Source organism: Phyllopteryx taeniolatus, chromosome 11, assembly GCF_024500385.1.
Source record: "Phyllopteryx taeniolatus isolate TA_2022b chromosome 11, UOR_Ptae_1.2, whole genome shotgun sequence".
Lineage (NCBI taxonomy): Eukaryota > Metazoa > Chordata > Actinopteri > Syngnathiformes > Syngnathidae > Phyllopteryx > Phyllopteryx taeniolatus.
The window spans coordinates 24,776,299-24,803,002 of NC_084512.1; the positions used below are offsets into that span (position 1 = coordinate 24,776,299).

A 26,704-nucleotide genomic window follows, 5' to 3' on the forward strand; every position below is an offset into this window, starting at 1 on the left:
GTCTTTAACGTCATTTCCGCCCACTCAGTTGGAGAATAAAATGGCTACCAACGTGGAGCGAATTGATGGCCGCGTTGGTTCTTTGCATTCAGATGTTGTGGTACTCAAACAACCCATTTCACCAGTCGATCAGACCCATCAGAACAACCCGCTTTTAGGACTACCTATTGTGGCCATTGAGGCAATTCTCAATTTGTTGTCTTACGATGAAATCAGTTTGCTGCGCTCGGTAAGTACAACAAAAGGCGTGTCGAAAAAACCCATAAACTATTCTTCAAAACTTTCCGTTAGTGAATCTGTGACGTGGTAATGTAGTAACGTTCTATGCCTTGGTAGTTGGGTCTGTGCAGGGTGTCTGCAAGTCAGATTGCAGTAAAGACAGTAACACTAGCCATGTTATTGATGGACAAATAACTCAACGTATGTGTGTGTATATATTTTTTCTTGTGCAAATTCGTGCTTCACAGGCAAGGACCTTGCAGAGGTGAAAGCTTGCGGTACCTGTAGTTGTCATTCTACTGCTGTATCTTTTGGTATTAGAATGTCTTTATAAACAGACTTCTAGCCTATACATTTGAGCGTAAAGTAGCAGTTTTTTGCATGTAATGATATGTAACAACGTTTGTCTTTTTATGCACATACGTGCAACAATAACAGTTTGAACACGCCGAATTCTTGTGGCATGGGCGCGTTCACCGTTTTGTCACCCAAGGGTCACGTGGTGTCTCGGTTGGCAGAAAGCCGGTGACTGCGAGTTATCGGGTTGTTCACGCTCATTTCCGTTAATTTATAAATGGGAGTGTCGTGTTGCGTTATGGGCTGTATATGCAGCTTGTTATTGTTAACCAAGGATTCTTAGAGCACATGAAGCTCAATGAAAGCTGGCTTATACTGACTGATTGTTTTCTTTCGGCACTGTATAACTATAGTAACGGTAAGACACTTTATAATAACTTGTTTAGCAATATGATATGAAGTATCATATTGTTCATATTAATGATATTTGGCACAAACAAACAAAAGATATAGCTCACATTAGCTAGTAACTTGCGTCCGCCTTAAATACTTGATGCCGCCGTTACTTCTGGTGATATTTTACCTCTTAAGTAGGCCTACTATCATATACAAATTACAAATGGATATGAGCCTTACAATATGCAAATACACATCGTCAGAATCAGAATCCTCTTTATTTGCCATGTCAAAAACACAAGGAATTTGTCTCTGGTAGTTGGAGCTGCTCAAGTACGACAACAGACACTCAATTGACAGAATACTTTTGAGACATAGAAACACAGTCACTGAGTAATAAAAGGTAATGTAGTAATGCTGGTACCATTTTTTTGAGGTGGTCCAGCACGAGGCGTTCAAAGGACTTCATGATGTCAGACAGATGTCAGGGCGACACATTTTTCAAATCTGCAATAGGTGTTCAAGTCGTCTGCTTGTACTTTGTTCTCATCTTGGGGGGATGGTCGCTTGCAATTGGTTAGGGATTGTAATGCATGCCAGACTTATTTAGAGTCGTTAGCGGTAAACTATTATTCTAACTTTGCTGCATAGTTTCTCTTTGTGATGTTAATTTCTGTCGTCAGCTGGCTTCTCGTGCGATTATACAGGGCCCTGTCCCCGCTTTAGCCTGGCCAAGTTGCTCAAGTTTGCCAGTGAATCACGCCTTGTTGTTATTGAATGTGCGAAATGACTTTGTTGGTACACACCTCTTCACAGAAACTGATAGAGGATGTCACAGTGTCCGTATATTTATTCAGACTGCCAGTTGAATTTTCAAAGACACTCCAGTCTGTGCAGCCTAAACAGCTTTGAAGTGTGGAGACGTTTGACCGTCTGGACATTTTCCAATGGTTAACACTTCTCTGTGTGTCAAGAGACTTGTACACTTTCGTTCATTATTTTGTGTAGGCGGAAATTAAAAACATCCCCTCTGGTCAGGCCAGTGGATGGATTTGGGACACTTTTGTCCTTAACTTCGTAGGTAAAGCAAATTCTGGTTGCCGCTGTTGGACAGAAGCTTTGCTTGAAATCAAAACCCTGGCCCAAACTTTCATACTGCGATTAAAAGCCAATATTATATGGAAGTGAATGCGACTTCTACCAGCCAATGTTGATGCACATGCGCCAGAATTACGTCACAATGAGGTTTCGCGAACGCTCCCTTTAAAACACGGAGAGTAATTAATTATAGGTAGTGTGTTCATATTCTGATTATTTATTTAGGTATTTATTTTTTCGTTAGGGGACATTCAGTGTGGTCCAGAGGTAAGGGAAAGAAAGTTTAACTGGCTCACGCTTGAGCCACGTCTACTGTGCTCAGTGATGACAGTATAGAGGAGGTCATCCTCTGGGTAGCAGATGCCAGGGCTAGCAATATACTTTTGGCTGTACGTCAAACTTGTTAACTCATTTGAAATGGCATCAACAGAATGTGAATATGAATACAGCAACATATAAAGTAGTGTGATGCCAACATAACTGCCAGTGGTATCTAAACAGCCTCTCTTCGGATTGCGTTAACGCAATAACAAATGTGCGATGTAATGTGTCAAAAGCCAGATCAAGGTTGGCACTATTTGAATAAAATTGACTTGAATTGTTTGTACCCTGCAGGTTTGTAAGCGAATGGATATGATCTGCCAGCGTGTTCTTAATCAGGGCTTCCTGAAGGTGGAGCGTTATCACAGTATATGTCAGAGGCAAGTCAAAGCTCAACTTCCCAGGTAAGAGTCATATCATTATGCATTATGCCAGGAGAAATGCTTACATTAATGCTTAGCCAGTAGTGGCATGCAGAGATCTGGAGATGTGCGGTGCAATCTCCTTGATTTTCATGCCCACCACCCCCAAGTATGAGACTGACTATAGTGAACGCTCAGACATTGTTGGTGATTCGGCAAGTGCAAATCCGCCAATTTGCAGTTTTTTTTTGGCGGAAGCTAGTCTCAGTTTTTGCTCTCAGGCCAAAGCCATGTCTAAGATAGGAATATTGCTTGGGCACTGTCTGTTGGCATCTTAATTTTTGAAAAGGGACAGTGTCCATTAATTACTATTTTATTAAATGTAAAAGCACCCGAGTTGACTGAAAGGCTAGTTTTTGTTGGCGGTCCGTTTGCCTGATGTTACAGCCGAGGATAAATAATAAAAACACAAAACAAAACAAGAGTATAACATGCACAACAAATAAAACTCCATTTTCAATAAAAACATACAATATATTTAATGACAAATTTAGACACTAGGAATGGAACGTTCTTTTAAAACCCGTCTAAACTGTTCAGTTCTACTGTTTTGGTTCGGTCCGAATGTGTCCCGTTCGGTTCGTCGGCACTCGCACTCTTTTTGGGGAAGCTGCGAACAGTAGCGCTCGTCAAGGCACAATCTGCGGTTCATCCACTATCTGCGTGGACATGCAAACCACGTCGGCCATCTTTGTTCGCTAACTCCGGCAACGACGTTAGGATGAAATGCAGGATTTGCGGTCTGTGGTGCGCTTGTATCGAGATAAATAGATGATAGGGGTGAAACAGTTCACAGAATCCACGGTTTGGTTCGTATCTTGGTTTTCTGGTGACGGTTTTCGATTCGGTTCAGTATATGTCGTATATTGTATATTTCATATGATCCATCCATCCATTTTCCGTACCACTTATCCTCACTCGTCGTGGGCGAGAGGCGCGTTACACCCTGAACTGGCGACCAGTGTGAATGTGAGTCCGCATGTTTTTTTTGTTTATATGGTGTGGTGTACGTATGGTGTGACATGTACAGTCCCCTCCAAAAGTATTGGAACGGCAATGTCAATTCCTTTGGTTTTGTTGTATACTGAAGACATTTGGGCTTCAGATCAAAAGGTGAATACGAGACAAAAGTTCAGAATTCCAGCTTTTATTTCATGGTATTTACATCTAGATGTGTTGAAAAAAGAGAACTCAGGACGGAGCACCTCTTATTTGAAAGCACCCACTTTTCAAGGGAGCGATAGTACTGGGACAGACATTATTACCAACAAAATCTTTTCGCACATTCAACAACAACAAGCCGTGGTTCACCGCTAAACTTAAGCAGCTTCGGCAAGCGAAGGAGGACGCATATCAGAGCGGGGACAGGGCCCTGTATAATCCAGCTAGAAACCAGCTGACTAAAGAAATTAACATTGCAAAAAGAGGCAAAGTTGCAAAAACAGTTTAGCGCAAACGACTCTAAATCAGTCTGCCATGAATTACAAGCGACGATCCCCCCAAGCTGAGAACAATAGCACACTAGCCAACGACTGGAAGAGCTTCTACTGCAGATTTGAAAAGGACACTTTCACACCCCACACCCACCCGGCCACAATCACACCTCTGACTTCTGCGTTAACCATCCACAAACAGGATATGAGACGCATCTTCAAACAACAAAAGATGAACAAAGCGCCAGGCCCGGACCACGTGTCCCCATCCCGCCTCAGTCTGCGCGGACCGGCTCGCTCCAATCTTCACTCAGATCTTCAACAGATCTCTGGAAATGTGCGAAGTTCCATCCTGTTTCAAACGCTCCACCATCATTCCAGTCCCCAAGAAACCTGCAATCTCGGGTCTGAATGACAACAGGCCTGTCGCTTTGACATCTGTGGTCATGAAGTCCTTTGAACGTCTCGTGCCGGACCGCCTCAAGAGCGTCACAGGTCCCCCTCTGGACCCCCTGCGGTTTGCCTACCGAGCGAACAGGTCTGCGGATGATGCGGTCAACATGGGACCGCGCTTCATCCTAGAACACCTCGACAGAGCAGGGACCTACGCGAGGATCCTGTTCGTGGACTTCAGCTCAGCGTTCAACACCATCATCCCCGAACTCCTTTCCTCCAAGCTTCTCCAGCTCAGCGTCTCGCCTGCCATCTCCCAGTGGATTTACAGCTTTCTGACGGGCAGGACACAGCAGGCGAGGATGGGGGAGGCCACCTCATCCGCACGCAGCATCATCACCGGGGCGCCCCAAGGCCGTGTCCTCTCTCCGCTGCTCTTCTCTCTCTACACGAACGACTGCACCTCAGCGAACCCGACTGTCAAACTCCTGAAGTTTGCAGATGACACCGCTGTCATCGGCCTCATCGAGGACGGTGACGAGTCTGCGTATCGACAGGAAGCGGAGCGGCCGGAGCTGCGGTGCGGCCGACGCGACCCGGAGCTGAACACGCTCGAGACCGTAGAGATGATCGTGGATTTCAGGAGGCATCCTTCGCCACAGCTGCCCCTCAGGTTGTCCAGCCGCCTTGTGTCAACCGTCGAGACCTTCGAGTTCCTGGGAATTACAATCTCCCAGGACCTGAAGTGGGCGACTAACATCAACTCCGTCCTCAAAAAGGCCCAGCAGAGGATGTACTTCCTGCGGCTTCTGAGAAAGCACGGCCTGCCACCGGAGCTGCTGAGACAGTTCTACACAGCGGTGGTCGAATCGGTCCTGTGTTCTTCCATCACAGTCTGGTTTGGTGCTGCTACAAAAAGGACAAACTCCGACCGCGACGGACAATCAAAACTGCTGAAAGGATTGTCGGTACCCCCCTACCCACCCTTGAGGACTTGCACGCTGCCAGAACTAAGACAAGGGCGTGCAAAATCCTCTCGGACCCTACGCACCCCGGTCACCAGCTCTTCCGGCTCCTTCCTTCAGGTAGGCGCTACCGATCAATGCAAACTAGAACTAGCAGACATTCCAACAGCTTCTTCCCTCTTGCGATCAACTTCTTAAGCACCTAACCTACAATTCCATTACAAAATGCTGGGGAGAGGGTTTGGGTCTGGGTTTCCCTGCTAAGGCCACTTCCCCTGTAACCCACCTCGGATAAGCGAAAGAAAATTAATGAATGTGTGAATGGGGAATATAGTAAAATAGAAAAAATGTGATTGTTATTGAAATATAATAATGATAGAAATTGTACATTTGTTGTAGTTCTACTGTTGAAGCCTACGTCATAGAATGCTAGTTTTTGTTTGGAATGCTACCTATTGTCCAGGTATGGCTACTGCACTTTGAGGTGTGCACACCTTGCATGGGTCAAGGGTTAAAAGGAAGATGGCCACCTCAAGTGGTGTATGTGGACTCAGGCCCACTGGCGAGATAAGGTTTTTCAACACTTTATTTTAACATTTGCTGCATTATTTTGGAAGATCAGTATTGTCTGTATGTTCTCAACATATCATGACCCTATTTCCCATCCATAACCTGGTTCCTGACCTCGCCTGAACAAACAAATGGTGAGTGAATGCATTGAAGCCCTGCTTTTGAATTTTGGAGACATGGCATTAACAGTGTCGATGGTCCAATATTTATGGACCTGACTCAGGGTTCGAGACACTTTTTAACCCATTTAATATAAAAAAAACATAGGTTTACTTCTTTTAAAACTTGATCACCTCATCCCAAAGACGTAATTTTACGTCTTTTATATTATTTTTGCACCATTGGCTTCACAGAATCAGAATCCTCTTTATTTGCCAAGTATGTCCAAAAACCACACAAGGAATTTATCTCGGGTAATTGGAACCGCTCCAGTACGACAACAGACAGTCAATTGACAGAGAACACACAAAAAAAAAAACAGTCACTGAGCAATAAAGGGTTGCTAGTTATCTGGTAATGCCGGTACATTATTAGTATTTTTTTTGACAATTGTGCAAAAAGATGCAGAGTCCTCTCGCACTTAGAGCATTTCGAAAGACTAATATCGCAATAGTGCTGTGCAAAGGGTGCCGAGACTTCAAGCGAGTAGTCGAGAAGGGGGCTGACTCCACTCCTCACCACAGGGTTAGGCCTGAGAGCAATTTGAACCCCCATAAAAACAGACACTAGAAGGCAGCAGTGCATCATACAACTTAGAATTTTGGTATAATTTACCTACGTTCTATAGATGGAACTCTAATCTTTTTGTAGTGGGGGCCATGTTTATATAGCCATAGAACACAATATTCTGTGTGCCTTGAAAGATCGGTCAAAATCCTCTAAAACGGCTGGTACGAAGGGGGCTTCTCTCTTGAAAAATGGCTGGGATTTTTCAAAAAAGAGACTGTTAAGAACCCGCGTGTTTTTATGCTCCTTTAGCACAGTCCGACTATATTTGGCATAGTGCTTGAAAGTTGCCGCTCTTTCACTGCTTTAGTCAGAAAAGAGAGAGAGAGAGCGCCTTCTTTTTATTATGAATGGCCAACGGGCGCATGCGTGTTAAGCCCCCTCGCCATGGCAAGGGCGGGCCTCACGAGCCGGAGCGGTCCCCTTCGTCGTTGGGCGAGGAGGGGCTGCGGACAAGGACGCAGATAGATTTTATGTATCTTTAGTTCTCTCCGTTTGGGGTCTTCCAAGTGCTGCTTGGCATTTAAAACTGTCCAAATACTGTGCGTTTCATCCATTGCATATAACTAAACGAACAACATAGCGTCTTCGCAGTCAAAAAACTGTATGCGCGTCCTCTGCCTACACACACCTCTAAACTAATGACCACTTCCTACTTGAAATAGGCATGTAAACAGATACACTGGTGTCACCGAGTGGTCAATTTGGTGACCAACATGAAAATACACAAAATGGGCCCTTCAACTCCTTCGGTTTTTTTAAAAGGTCAATTTAATGTACAACTTACACAATTATTTTTATTGATGTAAATGAGTTCCTACACAAATGTTAAGATGAAACATTTTGCAATTGGCACAAAGTTTTGGCGGTGGATTGGCTTTCAAGACAAGTTTCATCATCATCATCAGCGGAGCGGCTGGAGCTGTGGTGCGGCCGACACAACCTGGAGCTGAACACGCTCAAGACTGTAGAGATGATCGTGGACTTCAGGAGGCATCCTTCGCCACAGCTGCCCCTCACGCTGTCCAGCTGCCTTGTGTCAACCGTCGAGACCTTCAAGTTCCTGGGAATTACAATCTCCCAGGACCTGAAGTGGGCGACCAACATCAACTCCGTCCTCAAAAAGGCCCAGCAGAGGATGTACTTCCTGCGGCTTCTGAGAAAGCACGGCCTGCCACCGGAGCTGCTGAGACAGTTCTACACAGCGGTCATCGAATCAGTCCTGTGTTCTTCCATCACAGTCTGGTTTGGTGCTGCTACAAAAAAGGACAAACTCCGACTGCAACGGACAATCAAAACTGCTGAAAGGATTGTCGGTACCCCCCTACCCACCCTTGAGGACTTGCACGCTGCCAGAACTAAGACAAGGGCGTGCAAAATCCTCTCGGACCCTCCGCATCCCGGTCACCAGCTCTTCCAGCTCCTTCCCTCAGGTAGGCGCTACCGATCAATGCAAACTAGAACTAGTAGACATTCCAACAGCTTCTTCCCTGTTGCGATCAACTTCTTAAACACCTGACCTACAATTCCATTACAACATGCTGGCAATTTTTTGACTTGAGTTCGTTGTCACATTTCTGTGGGGCCAATTATGTATTACTCGTGCACTCACTGTCGTTGTCTCGCCATGCTGCACTATTTGCATATACTGGCCACCCATGCCAGAGTAGCATCTGCTCCATTTGCACACTGATTGAGGAGTATCTGCAACATTTGCACAACCATTGTCCCAGATTATCGCACTACTCGTCACTTTAAACCGCATACACTCCTTGAAGTCTCAGTGCCCTTTGCACAATGGTCATTGCACCGGACTATTGCGATATTAGCCATTCGAACTGAGGACTCTGCATCTTTTTGCACAATTGTTGTTTGTTGTTGTTTTTTGTCAATGTCCTTATGTCTCCAAAGTGTTCTGTAAATTGACTGTCTGTTGTACTAGAGCGGCTCCAACTACCGGAGACAAATTCCTTGTGTGTTTTGGACATACTTGGCAAATAAAGATGATTCTGATTCTGATTCTGATCATGTATGACTGGTGTTGATCAGGTAGGCACTCTGGAAACAATTCATTATAGTTTAGCCATGATTTCCAAATACGAAGTAACCCTGTGTATATATAATGAATAATTGACCTGTGTTGTCAACCACTGCTTGTTGCAGACAAACTCAAAATATTTCGCAAAGATCATCTCTCGAGTCACTGTCTATCTTTACTTCATAAGCCCACGGTATGACAGACAACTATTAATCGGCATGCATGGTCATGCTGCGCCTCCTCAAAAGCAGGTGCGACCGAATGGTAAAAGTTGGCGGCACCAGTGCAAAAAGTAAGTGAGGAGCCCTGTGACTGTAGTTCCCTTGGGTGGCACGACCAGGAACAGAAAGCCTTTGTCAACTTCACCCGAAAATTATTGGGAAACACGAACCACTTTACTTGAATATGGTGGGAGCTCAAGAAGGGTAGGTTATGAAACTATTTTGTTGCACCAGTATTTGTGTCCAATCATTTAATTGGATTGTTTCACCCCTTTTTGCATCTCTCCACTGACAGCGGCCAAATTCCGTCGGGCGTCTCTCGAGTCTCAGCCAAATCTATTGTGCTATTGTAAGCCTTAACTCACAAGTATTTGACTACTTTTTCCCCCCACCCCCAGACGAGAGTCCGAACGGAGAAACCATTCACTGGCTCGTCACGCTGACATACTCGCTGCTGTGGAGACGCGCCTTTCTCTCCTTAACATGACGTTCATGAAATATGTTGACTCCAACCTCTGCTGCTTCATCCCTGGAAAGGTTAGCTGTGTGAACTTTTCTTTCTCTAAATAAAGTTGAGTTCAATGGTAGTTTGCAACTTTAAAAGAAAATCACATTTTGTCATAGTTGTAACAATACTCATTGTGGCTTAACAGTAGTCCATGGTAAATATGGTCTGTGAAAAAATTATCCGTCCCTGACCTCATCTTGTGCCTCTAATTTGATATACCAGAAGAATCATCTTGGTTGTACATGAAATTTCTACTCTGCATTTATCCAATTACAGTTGTGACGCAGAGCAAATGTATTTGTATTGCCCATTTCATACACAAGGTAACTCAATGTGCTTTACATGAGTAAAAGCATTGAAAAAAAATAGCTTATAAACATTTAAAACAGAAATATCTTTTAAAAGTGGAAATGCTCTAAAAATCATGAGAAAAAAGAAGAGTTTTTAACCTGGACTTAAAAACATTCACACTGAACGTGACTGTGAACACAGCAAAAACTCAATGTTAGTGGATCACACTGGAGCAAAGGGCTATTGAAGCGCCGTGGGAGAAGTTCAGGGTATCGCTGTCTTGCTGAAGGACACCAATCATGGGTCCTGGGTATTTTGGGGGCGAAGGTGAAGTGCTTAACGAGCTGGTCGCCGCGCCTGAAGACAAACGAGAGACCGAAGGAACGACTTGAGGTGTCAACGATTGTTGCGCATTTGCCTACCCACAGCTTTGCCCTGTCCTGTTACCTGGCTACCCAAGAAAAGCACCTTATTCTTAATCAAGTGTTAATATAAACCCTAAATGTTAACGGTTTAAAGTTTAATTTTTTTGCGAGTCGTCCCCACGATGAGTGTGCGCTCGAGTTCGTGACAAACAATTGACACCTCATAAGTCACACCTTCTGTCTCAGATTTGTTGTTTTTTGGGTGTGGTGGTTTCCTGTATATAAAATTAGAGGCAGACGGGGGCCACACCGTAGGTTTCCCTTGCCCGGATGCAGGTCACCGGGGATCCCGTCTGGAGCCAGGCCTCGAGGTGGGGCCCAAAAGTGACTGCCGGGGGACTTCAATGCTAACATGGGCAAAGACAGTGAGAAGGGCGTGATTGGGATGAACGACTTCCCCGATCAGAACCTGAGCCGTGTTCTTTTATTGGACTTATATGCTTGTCACAGATTGTAGATAACGAAGACCATGTTCAGACATAAAGGGTGTCCACACGCACAAGGACACCCTATGCAGCAGTTTGATGGTCAACTTTGTGGTCATGTCATCTGGCTTGCGGCCGCATGTCTTCGACACTTGGGTGACGAGAGGGGCAGAGCTGTCCATTGATCACCATCTAGTGGTGCCTTGGCTCAGATGATGGGGGAAGAATCTGGTCCGGCCTGGCAAACCCAAACGTATTGTGAGGGTATGCTGGGGACGTCAGGCAGAGTCCTGTGTCAGAAGGAGCTTCAACTCCCAACTCTGGCAGAACTTAGCCCGTGTCCCGGGTGAGACGGGGGACTTTGAGTCCGAGTGGACCATGTTCCGCGCCTCCAGTGTTGAGAGGGTTGACCGGACCTGTGGTCGTAAGGTGACTGTCATGGCAGCAAACCCTGTGGACACTAGTGGCAAGGGATGTCAAGCTGAAGGAGTCCTATCGGGCCTTTTTGGCCTGTGGGACTCCAGAGGCAGCTGATGGGTACCGGCTGGCCAAGCGGAACGCAGCTTTGGTGTTTGCTGAGGCAAAAACTAGAGTTTGAGAGGAGATTAGGGAGCCCATGCGGAATGACTTCTGGATACCTTTGAGGAAATTCTGGTCCACCATCCAGCATCTCAGGAGGGGGAAGGAGTGCACCATCAACACTGTGTATGGTGGGCATCTGTCGCCGGTGACCTCAATTTAGGATGTTATGAGTCGGAGGGCCGAATATTGTGAAGACCTCTTCAATTCCACCAACACCTGTCTGGGTACTCTGAGGCAGGCTGTCCTATCTCTAGGATGGGGGTCACCAAGGTGGTTAAAAAGCTCCTTGGTGGCAGGGCCCCGTGGGTGGATGAGATCCGCCTGGAGTTCCTGAAGCCTCTGAATGTTGTGGGGCTGTCCTGTTGACACTCCTCTGGCTGCCCTTTGTCGCCAATTCTGTTCATAATCTTTATGGACAGAAGGGATCGAAGCGGTCCAGTTTGTTGACCACAGTATTGCATCTTTGCTTTTTGCAGATGGTTAGGTTCCTTTGGCTTCATGAAGTCGTGATGTTCAACTCTCACTGGAGCGGTTCGCAGCAGTGTGACGCGGTTGGGTTAAGAAACAGCACCTACAAATCTGAGACCATGTTACTCAATCAGAAAACGGTGCTGTGCCCTCTCCATGTCGGGAATGAGATCCTGCCCCAAGTGGGAGGACTTAAATTTTCTGGGAGTCTTTTTCATGAGTGAGGGAAGAATGGAGCGGGAGATCGACAGACGGAACAGTGCAGCATCTGCAGTGATACGATCTCTTATCTGTTGTGGTGAAGAAGGAACTGGGCCAAAAGGCGTAGCTCTCGTTTTCCTGGTCGATCCACGTTCCCATCCTCAACTATGGTCATGAGCCATGACCGAAAGAACAAGATCGGATACAAACACTTGAAATGAGTTTCCTCCGCAGGTCATCCTGCCTCTCCCTTTAGGCTGCCGCATCACCGAGTGATGTGGCCGTCCGTCCCTGTAAAGATGCTGCCCTCGTGACCTGACGTTGGACAAGAAGTGGATGGATGGGGGCCAGAGATGGCTCTTTTTTTTTTTTTTTAACCAGATCATATCATGTATCAAGTCATAGTAACTGTTATATAACACAGTATTTTTTTTTTTTTTTAATTCAAAGCTGCCCCTTTCGTAAGCTAGGTAAAAAAAAATTTGTCTCCACTTGAATTGTTTTGATGAGCTGATTTTGGTAATGATGTGTATGCATCTTGCTCGTGCTTGTACTTAAATGGGAAAACAACGCATGCATCACTCTAGACCAGGATTCTTCAAGTTTTTTTCTTCTTCTTCGATCCTTTGTGACACAGTGCTACGAGCCAGGAAAACATTGGCGAACTGACAAATGTTCTCCACCATTTTCATCACACAGTCTTTAATAAATTCACCCTCAGTAAAAGGTTTGCAGTGCTTGGCAATCAGCGTTGCCACCTCATAGCTTGCCTTTGTTGCATTTTCATTCGACTCACTGGCTCTTGTGAAAAAGTGTTGCTGTGCCGTTAAACCAGCTTCCAGTTGCTTCAATTTTTCACTGCGTTCGTTCCGAGTTAGCATTTCGTAATTAGCATGTTCCGTCTGGTAGTGCCTCTTTATATTGAACTCCTTGAACACAGCCACAGTCTCTTGGCAAATTAGGCAGACGCAGTTGTTTCTAAATTCAGTGAAAAAATATTCAGACTTGCATTTGTCCTGGAAACGTCGGCCCTCGCTATCAACTTTCCTTTTCTTGCTTCCAGTTGCCATTTTAGAAATGGGGAAAAAAACAGATCATGCGCAAAATGGCCCCGCGAGAGTTCAGCCACAAGTTTACTGCCATCCTGTGGTGAAATATAAAATTGCGCGTGTATTTTGTCCTGCCGGGCCACATATTATTGGTTTTATGACAGAGGCTTCGGGCCAGTGGAAATATGAACACGGTTCCGGATTAGGCCCGGGGGCCGGACTTTGGGCATGTCTGTCCTAGAGGTTAAGATGACAGCTGCCAAATATAGAGAGATTCTCTGAGAACTTGCTCTGGAACTCAAACTAGGGCTTTGATTCACCTTCCAACACAACAATGACCCAAAGCACACAAGCCAAGATAACAAACAAGTGGCTTCAGGAGCAACCTGTGAATGTCCTTGAGTGGCCCAACCAGAGCCTGGACTTGAATCCCATCAAACATCTCTGGAAAGACCTAAAAATGGCTATCCACTGACTGACTGACTATGAGAGGACCTGCAGAGAAGAATGGGAGAAAATGCCCCAAAACAGGTGTGCCAACCTCGTAGAGACATACCCAAGAAGACCCGAGGCTGTGATTGTTGCCAACGGTGCTTCAACAAACTATTAAGCCAATGGTGTGAATACTTATGTATTATGTTTAAATGTGTACATTTTCAATAAATTCACAGTCTGAATTTTTTTTTTTTTACTTTGTCATTATGGGATATTTTATGTAATTTGTTTTGAAAACTACACTCAAATCAGCTCTAGAATAAGTCTGTAACATAGCAAAATGTGGAAAAAGTGAAGGGGTGTGAATACTTTCTGGTGGCACTGTAAATCATTAAAAAGCAAGACTGGAATTTGCCAAACTGCATGCTGACGAGCCACAAAGCTTCTGGGAGAATGTTCTTCTACGGACAGATGACAAAAAACTTCACCTCTATGGCCAAAGATGCAAAAATGAAGCATACCAAGAAAAGAACACTGTCCCTACTGTGAAACTTGGAGGAGGCTCTGTTATTTTCTGGGGGTGATTTGCTCCATCTGGCACAGGGTGTCTTGAATCTGTGTGGGTAAAAATTAAATCTCCAGACTATCACAGTATTTTAGAGAAAAATGTCTGAAAGCTTAGTCTCAGTCGCAGGTCATGGGTCTTGCAACAGGATAATTACCCAAAAGACACAGCTTATAAAGGACCCACAAATGGCTAAGAGCAAAATATTGGACTTCTGAAGTGACCTTTCTATGAGCCCAGATCTATATTTTATTGAATATCTGTGGAAGGAGCTGAAACATGGCGTCTGGAGAAAGCACCCTTCAAACCTAAGACAACTGGAGCAATTTGCTCATGAAGAGTTGGCCAGCATACCTGCTGAGGGGTGCAAAAGTCTCATTGAAAGTTACAAAAATAGTTTGATTGCAGTAATGGTCTCAAAAGGTTGTGCAACAAAATATTAATGGTACCATCATTTTTGTCCAGGCCTGTTTCATGAGTTTGTTTTAAACAATTCTGTTGAACCACAATTCAAAAGCAATGTCTGAATTTCATTGGTTAATTTTCCTTAAATTTTAATTTTTACTTTTGTCAGATTCAAGTTATTTCTGCGACCATTGTGGATTTTTTAAATATTTTTTTCTCATTAACACAGGGGTACCAACAATTTTGTCCACTTGTGTGTATTTCTGCCTCCCACCTTTTAAGGGACCAAAAGGTGCTGGGACAAATTACCAATCAGAAATTAAACTTTCACTTTGTAACATTTGGTTGCAAATCCTTTGCACTCAATTATATCCTGAAGTCTGGAATGCATAAACCTCTCCAAATGCTGGATTTCTTCCCCTGGTGATGCTCTGCCAGGCCTTTGCTCCAACTGTTCTCAATTCCATCCTTAATTGAGTACTCAGCTGAAATGACTCTTTTACAGTGTGTTAAATGAACCCACGTGTTTCTTTCTGCTATTTTTTATTTAGGGCTGTAAAGTGTCAATCTACCTGTGCCACCATCCCTCTGGTTGAGACATGTGACACAGCATGGCTCAATATAGCAGCCCATTTGAATAGGTTTTATTATTATTATTATTTTTTTTTTTTTTTCCTGTGCTAATGTAAATTTCATTTTGTAGTTTTGCACTTTGTTTTTCCCAATAATTGCGTTTTTGTTGTGGAATACTCATATTGGCTATCAGTATAGATTGTACCATCTTTATTTATCATTAGTTTGCATGCCTCGGTTAATGCTACTAATTCAGCAGCTTGTTCAGCCAATTCCCTATAATCATGCTGCGTGCCTTCATCAAGTAAGGGTATTAGTGTGGCTGGATTTAAGGTTGTGCATCGCTCAACAGTCAAATGTGGTTGTGACAGCAAGATGGCAATGCAAGATAAAGGTCTTGCAGGTGATAAAAATGGCATATTGGTTTGCAATAGGAGAGCAGACACTGTATGTGGGACCTTAAGGGTGAACTGCTCTCTACTGCCGTCAAGGCTGCCACAAATGCTCTGACACAATGTGGTAATGCACACGTTACGTTGTCCAATTTAGTTGAAAAATAGGCTATTGGTCTTAGCTTATCACCGTATTGTTATGGAAGTACAAATTAACACGTCATGCAATAGCTTTTACAATCTACCATTTGAATGAATGTTTTATCATTAAATTTGGAAGGCCTTGCGCAGCACTCGACACCAAATGTTGTTTAATGTCACAGAAGGCCTTTTCTGCCTCTGTACTCCATTAAACGGGTGATGTAATTTTAAGGTTGTTTTCATACATTAATTTTGACAATGGTGCAACAATTTCTGCATAGTTTGGAATCCATGCTCTACAATAAATTTGTCAGACCTAAAAATGATTATTATATGTTTCTTTGTCTGTGGTTTAAGATTTTTTAAGACTATAGCTTTCCTGTCTTCTAATATATTCCTTCCTCCTATACTTAAATTATGGCCTAGATATTTGACGGTGGCAGGCGATGATCTTAACCATTGGGCCCACGGCTGAAAAGAATGCATTACTTATGTCCACTACTGTAAACACAGTAGCGTCTGGTCTTAATGAATTTAACAATGTGCGTGGGATTGGTACGCATGCTGCTCTCTGTATTACTGCAGCTAATCAGATTCTTTTTTTTTTTAATCTTCTATTTTTGTGATAAGCTGCAAGGCTGCAGACAATAGGGCCTTTCCCACGTTTAACGGTCGTTTGTCTTTTATTTTTTATATAATTTGATTCCTGCAACGCGGCTATTTTTTGTGTATTTAACCAACCATTAAAGCCGTGTTCGGTTATCCCTGTCTCTAAATATTAAATTTTATCAGGATCCTGTTTTTTTTTTTTTTTTTTTTTTTGAAATTTTACTTAATGAACTTCCAACCTTTACACTGCAGTGTATTCCTGTTTTTTATTTTACTACTTCCTTTCCCCATTTGAAAGAATTTGGTTCAGTGTAATACTACCTAGGGTAGTCTAGAACACTGTTTCTTTTCAGTAGGACGGTGATTCAAATTTACTTTCTGCGGTAATTCTCACTTCAAGTCTTTCGAGTGGAGAATTCTTGCGTTTGCATCCACAAAAGTCCACCGTTTACTTTCCCACTGTTTTGGTATGGAATAAAAAACCTAGTGGTTTCCCATTTCCCATTTACACTCTCATTCAAACAGTTTTCATTCACACTGGCTCGTCAGAGGACTCCGCCGTCCCATACGGAATTTAACTACGTCTGTCAACAGCTCATTAGAGGACTCCGCCGTCCTATACGAAATTTAACTACGACGCCACGAAACTTTCCTAGTTTCTTTATACATTAAACACGGAATTTAAGTACGTACAGGACTCCGTCGTCCTCGCGGAATTTGTCGGACTCCGCCGTCCCTCCATTACTTGCCAGTGACTAGTATTACACAAGGTTTATTAAACACGGAATTTAAGTACGTACAGGACTCCGCCGTCCTTTTTCCTAAAACAATTTTTTAAATTTAACTCACCAGTCGTCTTCAATCCTGTGGATTGTCGTCAACCTTCAGATCCCAGTTGAGGAGGACGAAGACCAGTCCCGTAAAGGGTCTTACTTGCCGTGGCCACGGTCTCTTAACAGGAAGTCGGCTCCACAACTGGAATCCTCGGGTGTGTTGACATCCGGATCGAAGGACCAATTTAATGTTGGATTTATCTTACCCAACATTATAAAAAATAGACACAAAAGGAATGAAGACACTGGTTTCTTTTTCTCATGAGGAGGGCGTATGGGAGATTGTTCAGATCACAGTCTCTCAACACGCTCTAACCAATCTCTCCCGTCGCTCCTGCATTTATTTGAAAATAGGAGGGTTTTCCCCAGACATAATGTTCTAAGCAATAAGACACAACACAAAACATTGGACCAACTCCTGTCACGTCCCCGACCACATCCGATCACGTCCTTGGTCCAGGCGCCCTTCCATCGGATGATGCTGAGTCATCTTTTTGAAGGCGAGACATCTAAAATCGTCCATAATACTAATGCAAGCTAAGCAAATAAATGATAACTTCTAGAATATATTTAACAATAATATAAGTTCAAAGATAGCTATATAAGTCAGCGATTCTAGTAACAAAAGTGTTACCCAGTCTCCCTCTAGTGGTGCGCAAAATAATCACTATATTAAATGTTCAAACTGTGCATAATGTGAGTGTTGTTTTTAATCCATTACAGTACTTTTGTTGTTGTTTTCAAACATTTATTTGAAGCATAGTTTATTATTTTCCTATGTGTAAGCGCAGTGTGGTTTGAAGTATTGACAAACATAACTGCTTTCAGATTCTGACAAAAAAAGAAGCATGTTTTGCCAATCTTCCCAGGACATTATTCTGGTGGGGGAATCTGTGTGTGCGTTTGTGAAAGAGAGAGAGAGAGAGAGAGTATACGTGTGTGTGTGTGTGTGTGTGTGTGTGTGTGTGTAGTGAAACCTCTATATAAAGGAGTAATAGGGACCGGGGTTGTCCGATTTAGCCGATTGTCTGTTACATTGAAGCCCTTTGTGAGTACTCCGCTTTCCTCCCACATTCCAAAAACATGCATAGTAGGTTAATTGAAAACTCTAAATTGCCCATAGATGTGAATGTGAGTGTGAATGGTTGTTTGTTTATATGGGCCCTGTGATTGGCTGGCGACCAGTTCAGGGTGTACCCCACCGCTTGCCCAGAGTCAGCTGAGATTGTCTCCAGCACGCCCGCGACCCTAGCGAGGAGAAGCGGCTCAGAAAATGGATGGATGGATGGAAAACAAAAAGTGTTACTCTACCAAAAAAATTGCATGTGCCAAACTCCTAAGACGTGTGTTTTGTACTTCTCAGAGTTAACGCCGCAGCCATGCCGCTCACTCGCTCTCTCTCTCTCTGCACAATAGACGATAGATAGAACCATCATCACACGGCTGCCACGTCAATATTCAACATGGCCGCCACGGAGGCACCTCTTTTGGAATTCAATCTAGTCCTATTGTGTATATATATATATATATATATATATATATATATATATTGTATATAGTACGTCAGTCCCATTCTCTGCCACAGCGGCACTAAACAACAACCACCAATTCTAGAACTAACAGACTTTGTAAATGGCATTTTAAGTGACAAATGGAAACTATTTTTGGACACTTTGTTCAGTCCCGACGGTCCATTATATCCGATATCCGATATATCGGGGTCTTTTTTATCGAGGCTCCACTGTACATACATGCGCACATACTAGCACTTGGGCTGACTGAAACTAGTCGACAATGAGCAAATTATGGCAATTTTCTGTTTGGAATGTTTATGGTTTTGTTTTGGGAGTGGGAAAATAAATGCTTTGGAAATATTATATGTTAAGGCTCAAGCGGGACATAATTTACTGCCAGCGAGGAAGAGGTATCTTTCTGAAATTGCATTTCAGCATTTTTTTGGGGGGGAGAGCAAAGAATAATGATATCTGAAAGGTTATTCCCAATTCGGAGTTCCCTTGTTGTGATTGCGTCACGTGGGTGCAACTGTACACAGGAGAATGTGCAGGCATCCTAGTTATTTTGGATTCTGACTGTGCCCTCCACAAACATGGAATGTGCCGACACTTTGCCCCCGCTAGCTTAGCGTCCTGTGGTATTTACAATGTCTATGATCAATGCGCTCGATTCGCTTATTTCCAGTTTCCAGTGTTTCTGCATATTGCTTTTTACGTCGTGCTGTCGCTAACATTAAGTTTTAAAGTAACAAACTCACTTTGTAAATTTGGGTAGAAAATAAAGAGATTTGTTTGAAAATTAGTACAAGTAAAAACTCGGCCACAAAAATAAATACTCAAATGTACTTTAAGTACAGTAACCATGTACAAGTACTATATTACTTCCCACCTCTGCCAGAAAGAGAGGAAATGGGCAAGTGTAAAAGTGTGGATATTTCTAGAGGCTGCTGGCAGCGATTGCTCGCCCCATTCACCGACTGCAGCCATGCGTTTTGAGACTCCCCACACTTCCAAAACACAGATGCATTAAATGATAAATATAATTATTGTGAAACGCAATATATACAGCATTGGTACAACTTGGCGGCGCCATGGAGGCCATTGGCCAGCTTGATCTTGCTTAAACGTATTTTACTTTTTGTGAAAGTTCTGGTGCACTTCTGATTGGTTGTTAGAGCTGCGACATTCTGACACCATACACCAGCAATTCAAATTATAATTTGCAGCAAAACTAGTGCCTGGCGGTCTGCCACTCACAAATAAAAACTCCTGGTCAAACCCTGCACACCGCGCGACAGTTCAGCTGGTCGCGTTAGTCAGTGTTCGGCGGGTCTTATGCCTCCCTCGTTGTTCCAAGTTGCGCCCAGAGCAAACATCCGAATCCGAATCCTCTTTATTTGCCGAGTATGTCCAAAACACACAAGGAATTTGTCTCCGGTCGTTGGAGCCGCTCTAGTACGACAACAGACGGTCAATTGACAGAGAACACTTTGGAGACATAGAGACATTGACAAAAAAAAAAAAAAAAAAACAGTCACTGAGCAATAAAGGGTTGCTAGTTATCTGGTACTGCCGGTACATTTATTATTATTATTTTTTTTGACAATTGTGCAAAAAGATGCAGAGTCTTCTAGCACTTAGACCAGTTGGAATGACGAATATTGCAATAGTCCGGTGCAAAGGGCGCCGAGACTTCAAGGAGTGGATGCGCTTTAAAGTGACGAGTAGTGCGATCATCTGGGACAATGTTGGACATTGCTCCCAATTTACTGTATCTGTTTCAAATGTTAAGTTGGCAACAGCCTTTAAATATACTTTGCAGTGGACTGTTTTTTGCTCATTGTCTGACACTGCAAACCCAAACCAAGTCCAAATTACTGATGACGCTGCACCTCTGAGCGTCTCTGTTCGCAGCCATTATAGTCTAAAGCAGTGCATGTCGACGGGGTACTTTGAAGTACAGAAGCCTGAATTTGTTTTCTTTTTAATTAAATTGGCCTGACCCCAAAAAATATGAATTACATCAAGTAATCACACAATCCTAGTTACTGCTGTTAAAAAAATAGGGGACCAACTGTTCTCGAGATGACGAGATGGTCATGGTATGTCACATTTCATATGACATGTTAGTAGAAGTGGTGTGTTTTGGGAATGAAAATGCAAAACAAGTTCAGTCTTTGGCATCTTTTAATCCAAATATTTACGATTTTGAACTATTGTTAATGTTATTACCAGGTTCCAGACTTTTGGTCCTCATGCACTTTTTGCTTTTTTCTGTTGTCAGGTCATCGATGAGATCTACCGTGTGCTCCGATATGTGAATTCGACTCGTGCTCCGCAGCGAGCTCATGAGGTCCTGCAAGAGTTGAGGGACATCTCCTCCATGGCAATGGAGTATTTTGATGAGAAGATTGTTCCAATTCTGAAAAAGAAGCTGCCTGGAGCCGACTTGTCTGGGCGCCTCATTGGTTCTACTCCTGGTAGTCTCCTTTTTATTTTATTTATTTATTTATTTTTAAATTTAAATATTTTTACCAAATAATCACCTTTCTTCTCTCTTAATTTCAGATGAAAAAATATATACAAACATACATACACAGTGGTACCTTGAGATACGAGTGAGCCAACTTACGGGTTTTTCGAGAAACGAGCCGTCATTCGGCCAAATTTTTGCTTTGACTTGCAAGAGCAAACGCGGTACGAGCACTTGGTGGCAGTAAACTCAAGTCAACTCACTTCACAAAAGCAACCCTTTAACAAATGGTAAACATAATCGAAACAGAGAGGTTTCAAGCTGTTTTATGCCACTCCCAGTTCAAGATTAGGGTCAAACTAAGCATGAAATAAAGACAATTGCAAGTTGTGTCTGTAAAACAACTACAGCTTTTCCTTAGGAAAGTCCGCTAGCTTAATGCTAACAAACAACAAGAAAATTAATGGAAAACGACGTTGACATGCTAAAGGTTAGCGTAGTAGCCAGCGCGGGAGACGCAGGCGGGCGCCAGCTGGCACCGCCCCAGCACCTATGGAACATGGGCGAGTCACCATAACAGCATCAATGCTTTCCGAGAGGTCAACCCAGTGGTCTCCCTCACCCACGCAAACTTAACTTAGCTCCGAGGATCATTGAGACACACAAACCCCTCCATCGCGATAAGGTGACGGCTCCAGGAGGGGAGAAAAAAAATCCAAACCGACATGGCCCTCGTGAAAAAACGGATTTATTTTTTTCCTCATTAAAGTACACACAGCACCCCATATTGACAGAAAAAAATGAATTGTTGACATTTTTGCAGATTTATTCAACAAGAAAAATTGAAATATCACACAGCCATAAGTATTCGGACCCTTTGCTCAGTATTTTGTAGAAGCACCCTTTTGAGCTAATCCAGCCATGAGTCTTTTTGGGAATGATGCAACAACCTGGGTTTGGAGATCCTCTCCAGTTCTGTCAGGTTGGATGGTGAACATTGGTGGGCAGCCATTTAGGCTCTGGCTGGGCCATTCAAGAACAGTCACTGAGTTGTTCTGAAGCCACTCCTTCGTTATTTTAGCTGTGTGCTTAGGGTCATTGTCTTGTTGGAAGGTGAACCTTCGGCGCAGTCTGAGGTCCTGAGCACTCTGGAGAAGGTTTTTGTCCAGGATCAGAATTGGAATCAGAATCGTCTTTATTTTGCCAAGTATGTCAAAAACACACAAGTAATTTTGTCTCTGGTAGTTTGAGCCGCTCTAGTATGACAATAGACAATTGACAGAGAATACTTTTGAGACATTGAGAAGAACAGTCACTGACCAATAAAAGGTTGCTAGTAATCTGGTAATGCTGGTACAATTAATTTTTTTCTTTTTTGATCTTTGTGCTAAAGGTGCAGAGTCCTCTAGCAATTAGAGCAGTTTGAATGACTAATGGCTGTGGTGTCCTTGAGCAAGACACTGATCAGAATCCGAATCCGAATCATCTTTATTTGCCAAGTATGTCCAAAACACACAAGGAATTTGCTCCCCCGGGGCGCTTCAGCTGCCCCCTGCTCCAGTGGGTTTCACTAACACGTGTATGTGCTCACTGTGATGGGTAAAATGCAGAGAACAAATGAAAGTGTCCTTTTCAAAATCTGCAGTAGAAGAAGGTATTCAAGTCGTTGGGTTAGTCTACTATTGTTCTCAGCTTGTGGGGATCGTCGCTTGGAATTGATTAGCGATTGTAATGCATGCTAGACTGATTGAGTCGTTAGCACTAAACTGTTTTTCCAACTTTGCTGCATAGTTTCTCTTTGCAGTGTTAATTCTTTAGTCAGCTGGCTTCTAGTGCGATTATACAGGGCCCTGTCCCCGCTTCGATATGCGTCCTCTTTAGCCTGGCCAAGTTGATTGTCGTGATTGTTTTTCCAACTTTGCTGCATAGTTCCTCTTTGCAATGTTAATTTCTTTAGTCAGCTGGTTTCTAGCTGGATGATACAGGGCCCTGTCGTCGCTTTGATATGCGTCCTCCTTAGCTTGGCGAAGCTGCTTAAGTTTAGCAGTGAACCACAGCTTGTTGTTGTTGAAAGTGCGAAAGGACTTTGTTGGTACGCAAACCTCTTCACAGAAACTGATAGAGGATGTGACAGTGTCCGTATATTCATCCAGGCTGCCGGCTGAATTTTCAAAGACACTCCAGTCTGTGCCGTCGAAGCAGCTCTGAAGTTCCATCTTGGCTTCATTGGTCCACTTTTTCACTGTTTTCACTGTAGGCTTTGCGCATTGAAGTTCTTCCCTGTATGTTGGTATTAAGTGAATTAAGCAGTGATGAGACGAGCCCAGGGCTGCACGAGGTATGGCACGATATGCGTTATTTAGCGTAGTATAGCAGTGGTCTAAATAATTTTCCCTGGTAGGACAGTGGATGTGCTGCTTGTATTTAGGGAGTTTGTGGTTGAGTTTAGCTTTGTTAAAGTCCCCGAGAATAATGAGGGGTGAGTCTGGGTGTTTTTTTTTTCCAATTTCGTTGACTTGTTCAGCGAGCGTCAGCAGTGCGGCGTTCGTGTTAGCTTGAGGTGGAATGCATACCGGCGAGAATGGAAGATGCAAACTCACGCTTATTTGTTTAACACAACGTCCCAACTTTATTGGAATTGGGGTTGTGTATGTGTGTGTGTATGTATGTATATATATATATATATGTGTGTGTATATATATATATATATATATATACATGTGTGTGTATATATATATATATATATATATATATATGAGAGCAAGTGCACTTTGCTGGTCATAAAACAAACAAAATCTGCGATGCACTGAATCCCCAATAAGTGAACCTCGATATCGCGAGGGATTACTGTATATCAGTTTAGGTGGACAGCCATTTCTTGGTCGGTTTGCAGGTGTTTCATCTTTCCATATATATTGGTATATTTGTTTATAACTTAACCCTGCTTTACACTTCTCCACAACTTAAACCCCTGACATGTACATTGTTTTTCTTTGGCTTCACGGTGCTGTTTGTTAATTTCTTTTTTCATCACATTCATACTATTATTAGATTACACACAGGTGGACTCTATTGACCAGTAAGACGTGGACGTTGTTTGCTCTGAATTTTATTTCGGGGTGTCAGAGTAAAGGCTGCATACTTTTTCATGCCACATTTTCCAGCTTTTTATCAGTAATTGTTTTTTATTTTTTATTTTTTTTTAAACAAGCTTTACACTTGAAAATTTGCGCCACTTTGTGATTGCAAATGTCATGTTAGTTTGTATAATTTGACAAGACAAAATTGGCAACATGTTCCAATGGAATTGTCAGTTAACTGTTTAAGAGGTTTATGATTGATTAATTGTATGTCTGATTCATGTATGTATTGATTCAAATTATACAACTGTACATAACTGTGGTTATGTAGTGCTGTATGTTGTCAGCGAACTCAACATAACTCACTTCACAGCAAGCAGCAGTTTGGCAGATTGTGAACAGTTCTTCCAAAAAGAGGCTTCAAGCTGTTTAATGGTATGCCCAGTTACACAGTTTCCTGTCAAATTAAACATACGAGATGTGTGTGTGTTTTGAGTTACAAGTGTTGTCACGGAACGAATTAAACTAAGATGTCAAGACAACACTGTACTGTATTTTCTTGTATTAGAAAATACAAGGAGTTCTGTTCCTCCAGCAGCGACGTATACCAAATGTGTGCGTACATCAGAACATGCCGTAGGTAGTCACTAACCTCGGCTAATGCAGTAGTAAAGTCAGAATTACAACAAATATTTTTAAGAAAAACATTTCAAGGACATAAATACATAAAACAGTAAAAGGAAAAATGGTAAGGCGGTAACCGAACTTGCCTTCCTGTGCAGCAATGAACTTGTTACACCACAATGCTAACTAGTGCATTGTGCGCCGCTCTTAACCTTGAAACACGATGTTGGGACCATCGTAACCTGTGGATCATATGTAAATGGTACGATTGTGCACCAGTTTTAGGAACAGAGTAATTTTAATTCATTCTGTTTCTTTTAGTGGCAGGTCCATCTAGTTCTCTAACCACCATGTCCTTGCTGGCCAAGAACGCACCATCACGCTCTGAGATGACCAAGGTGCAGCAGCAAGTGAAGGTCAACGGGGCGTCTGTGACAGTTTTGCGGCGGGAGATGCAAGAAATACGTGTCAAGCAGTTGGAACAGCAGAAGCAGCTGCAGGACCAAGAGCAGAAGCTGCTTGAACAGACACAAGTTATTGGTGAACAGAATGCCCGCCTTGCCGAGCTGGAACACAAACTCCGTGAGCTAATGGACAGTAATGCTATGGGAGGATCCACGTCCAGAACACCTGCACCCTCCTCATCCAACAATGATGCTGTGTCATCCGCTGCTTCCAGTCTTCCTACCTTAGGGTTGCCAAGTGAAAGGGCAGAAATCTCCTCTGCAGCCAGAGAACTCGTTTGTGAGGGGGAGACATCCCTGAAACGCACCAGAAAAAACTTGGACTTTTTACGAAAGTCAAAACGTTTGTGTAGCAAGAAATGAGACTGTGTGTGTAATACATTTACATTTACACTTTTGGTTTTGAGATCAGATCACATATTCCTCATCTGTTTGATTTCTTTCTCTGTGTTAGGGTTTCATGGTGGTTAGAAAAAGTAGTTATTCATTCAGTTCTTAATTCATCACTCATCTGACCTTCAATGACTTGCTGTAGAAAGAATTTCATGTCTATTATGTGTCTAAAACATCACAGTTAAATTCAAGTTCATTTATAAATGACTGAATATTGGGGGGAGAATAAAATAATTTTGGCTCAATCCCTAATCTGGAGAACGTTGTGTTTGGGGCAGAATGGGGGAAAGCTCGCAACTGTCGTGTGTTACAGTGTGCAGTGTTACCTCACCTATGAACACTTTAACTCAGGAGTATGAACAAGCAAGGAAACATAGTGAATTAACTTAAATGGTATTGTTGCATGATTTCCACATATCACTTTTTGTGATAGACTGTTGCTATTAGAAGGGTAGGCTGTGAATGGTTTATGTTTTCCAGTGTAAATCATGACCAATATTGCTTTATGTAATGTTTGAGACCTGACCTGTGATTTGTCTGTGTGCAGGGAAAAGGAGAGAGTATCCTATATTTAACAAATAGCCCGGGCTTTTACATCGACCAACCACATCATTAGAACTACTACCACAATATGGAAAGATTCATGGAACGTAATTGTCGTACCCCCCTCCTTGAGCCGTCACCTTGTCGTGGTGGAGGGGTTTGTGTGTCCCGGTGATCCTAGGAGCTAAGTTGTCTGGGGCTTTATGCCTCTGGCAGGGTCACCCATGACAAACAGGTCCGAGGTGAGGCACCAGACAAAGCTCGGCTCAAAGACCCCTAATGATGACGACAAACAATGGACTTCGTTTTCCCTTGCCCGGACGCGGGTCACCGTGGCCCCCCACTGGAGCCGGGCCTGGTGGTGGGGCTCGAAGGCGAGCGCCTAGTGGCCGGGCCTGCACCCATGGAGCCCGGCCGGGCACAGTCCTAAAGGGTAACGTGGGTCCCCCTTCCCATGGGCTCACCACCTGCGGGAGGGGCCATAGGCGTCGGGTGCAGTGCGAGCTGGGCGGTGGCCGAAGGCGGGGACCTTGGCGATCCGACCCCCGGCTACAGAAGCTTGCTCTAGGGACGTGGAATGTGACCTCTCTGGCAGGGAAGGAGCCTGAGCTG

General features: G+C 43.4%; 1 protein-coding gene across 2 annotated transcripts; it reads left to right on the forward strand.

The window, feature by feature from the left end:
• fbxo28 (F-box protein 28) lies at positions 1 to 25,801 on the forward strand. 2 transcript variants are annotated; one of them, XM_061790259.1, is made up of 5 exons: positions 1 to 229; positions 2,626 to 2,735; positions 9,498 to 9,636; positions 20,800 to 20,995; positions 25,014 to 25,801. In XM_061790259.1, exons 1-5 carry the CDS (start codon positions 41 to 43, stop codon positions 25,517 to 25,519), a joined length of 1,140 nt encoding a protein of 379 aa, XP_061646243.1. In that variant the 5' UTR covers positions 1 to 40; the 3' UTR covers positions 25,520 to 25,801. The 2 variants fall into 2 exon arrangements, 1 of the variants encoding a protein (XP_061646243.1); XR_009790843.1 differs by lacking the exons at positions 1 to 229; positions 2,626 to 2,735; positions 20,800 to 20,995; positions 25,014 to 25,801 and adding exons at positions 2,742 to 6,248; positions 7,749 to 8,273 and having other exon boundaries at positions 9,498 to 9,614.
• The last annotated feature ends 903 nt before the right edge of the window (positions 25,802 to 26,704 follow it).

What these genes read in the sequence shown, in the direction of transcription:
- fbxo28 (XM_061790259.1), top strand. Translation starts at nt 41, where the DNA reads ATGGCTACCAACGTGGAGCGAATTGATGGCCGCGTTGGTTCTTTGCAT. An exon ending in AAATCAGTTTGCTGCGCTCG is followed by an intron (nt 230 to 2,625) that starts GTAAGTACAACA and finishes TGTACCCTGCAG; the next exon opens with GTTTGTAAGCGAATGGATAT. An exon ending in CCTCATTGGTTCTACTCCTG is followed by an intron (nt 20,996 to 25,013) that starts GTAGTCTCCTTT and finishes TGTTTCTTTTAG; the next exon opens with TGGCAGGTCCATCTAGTTCT.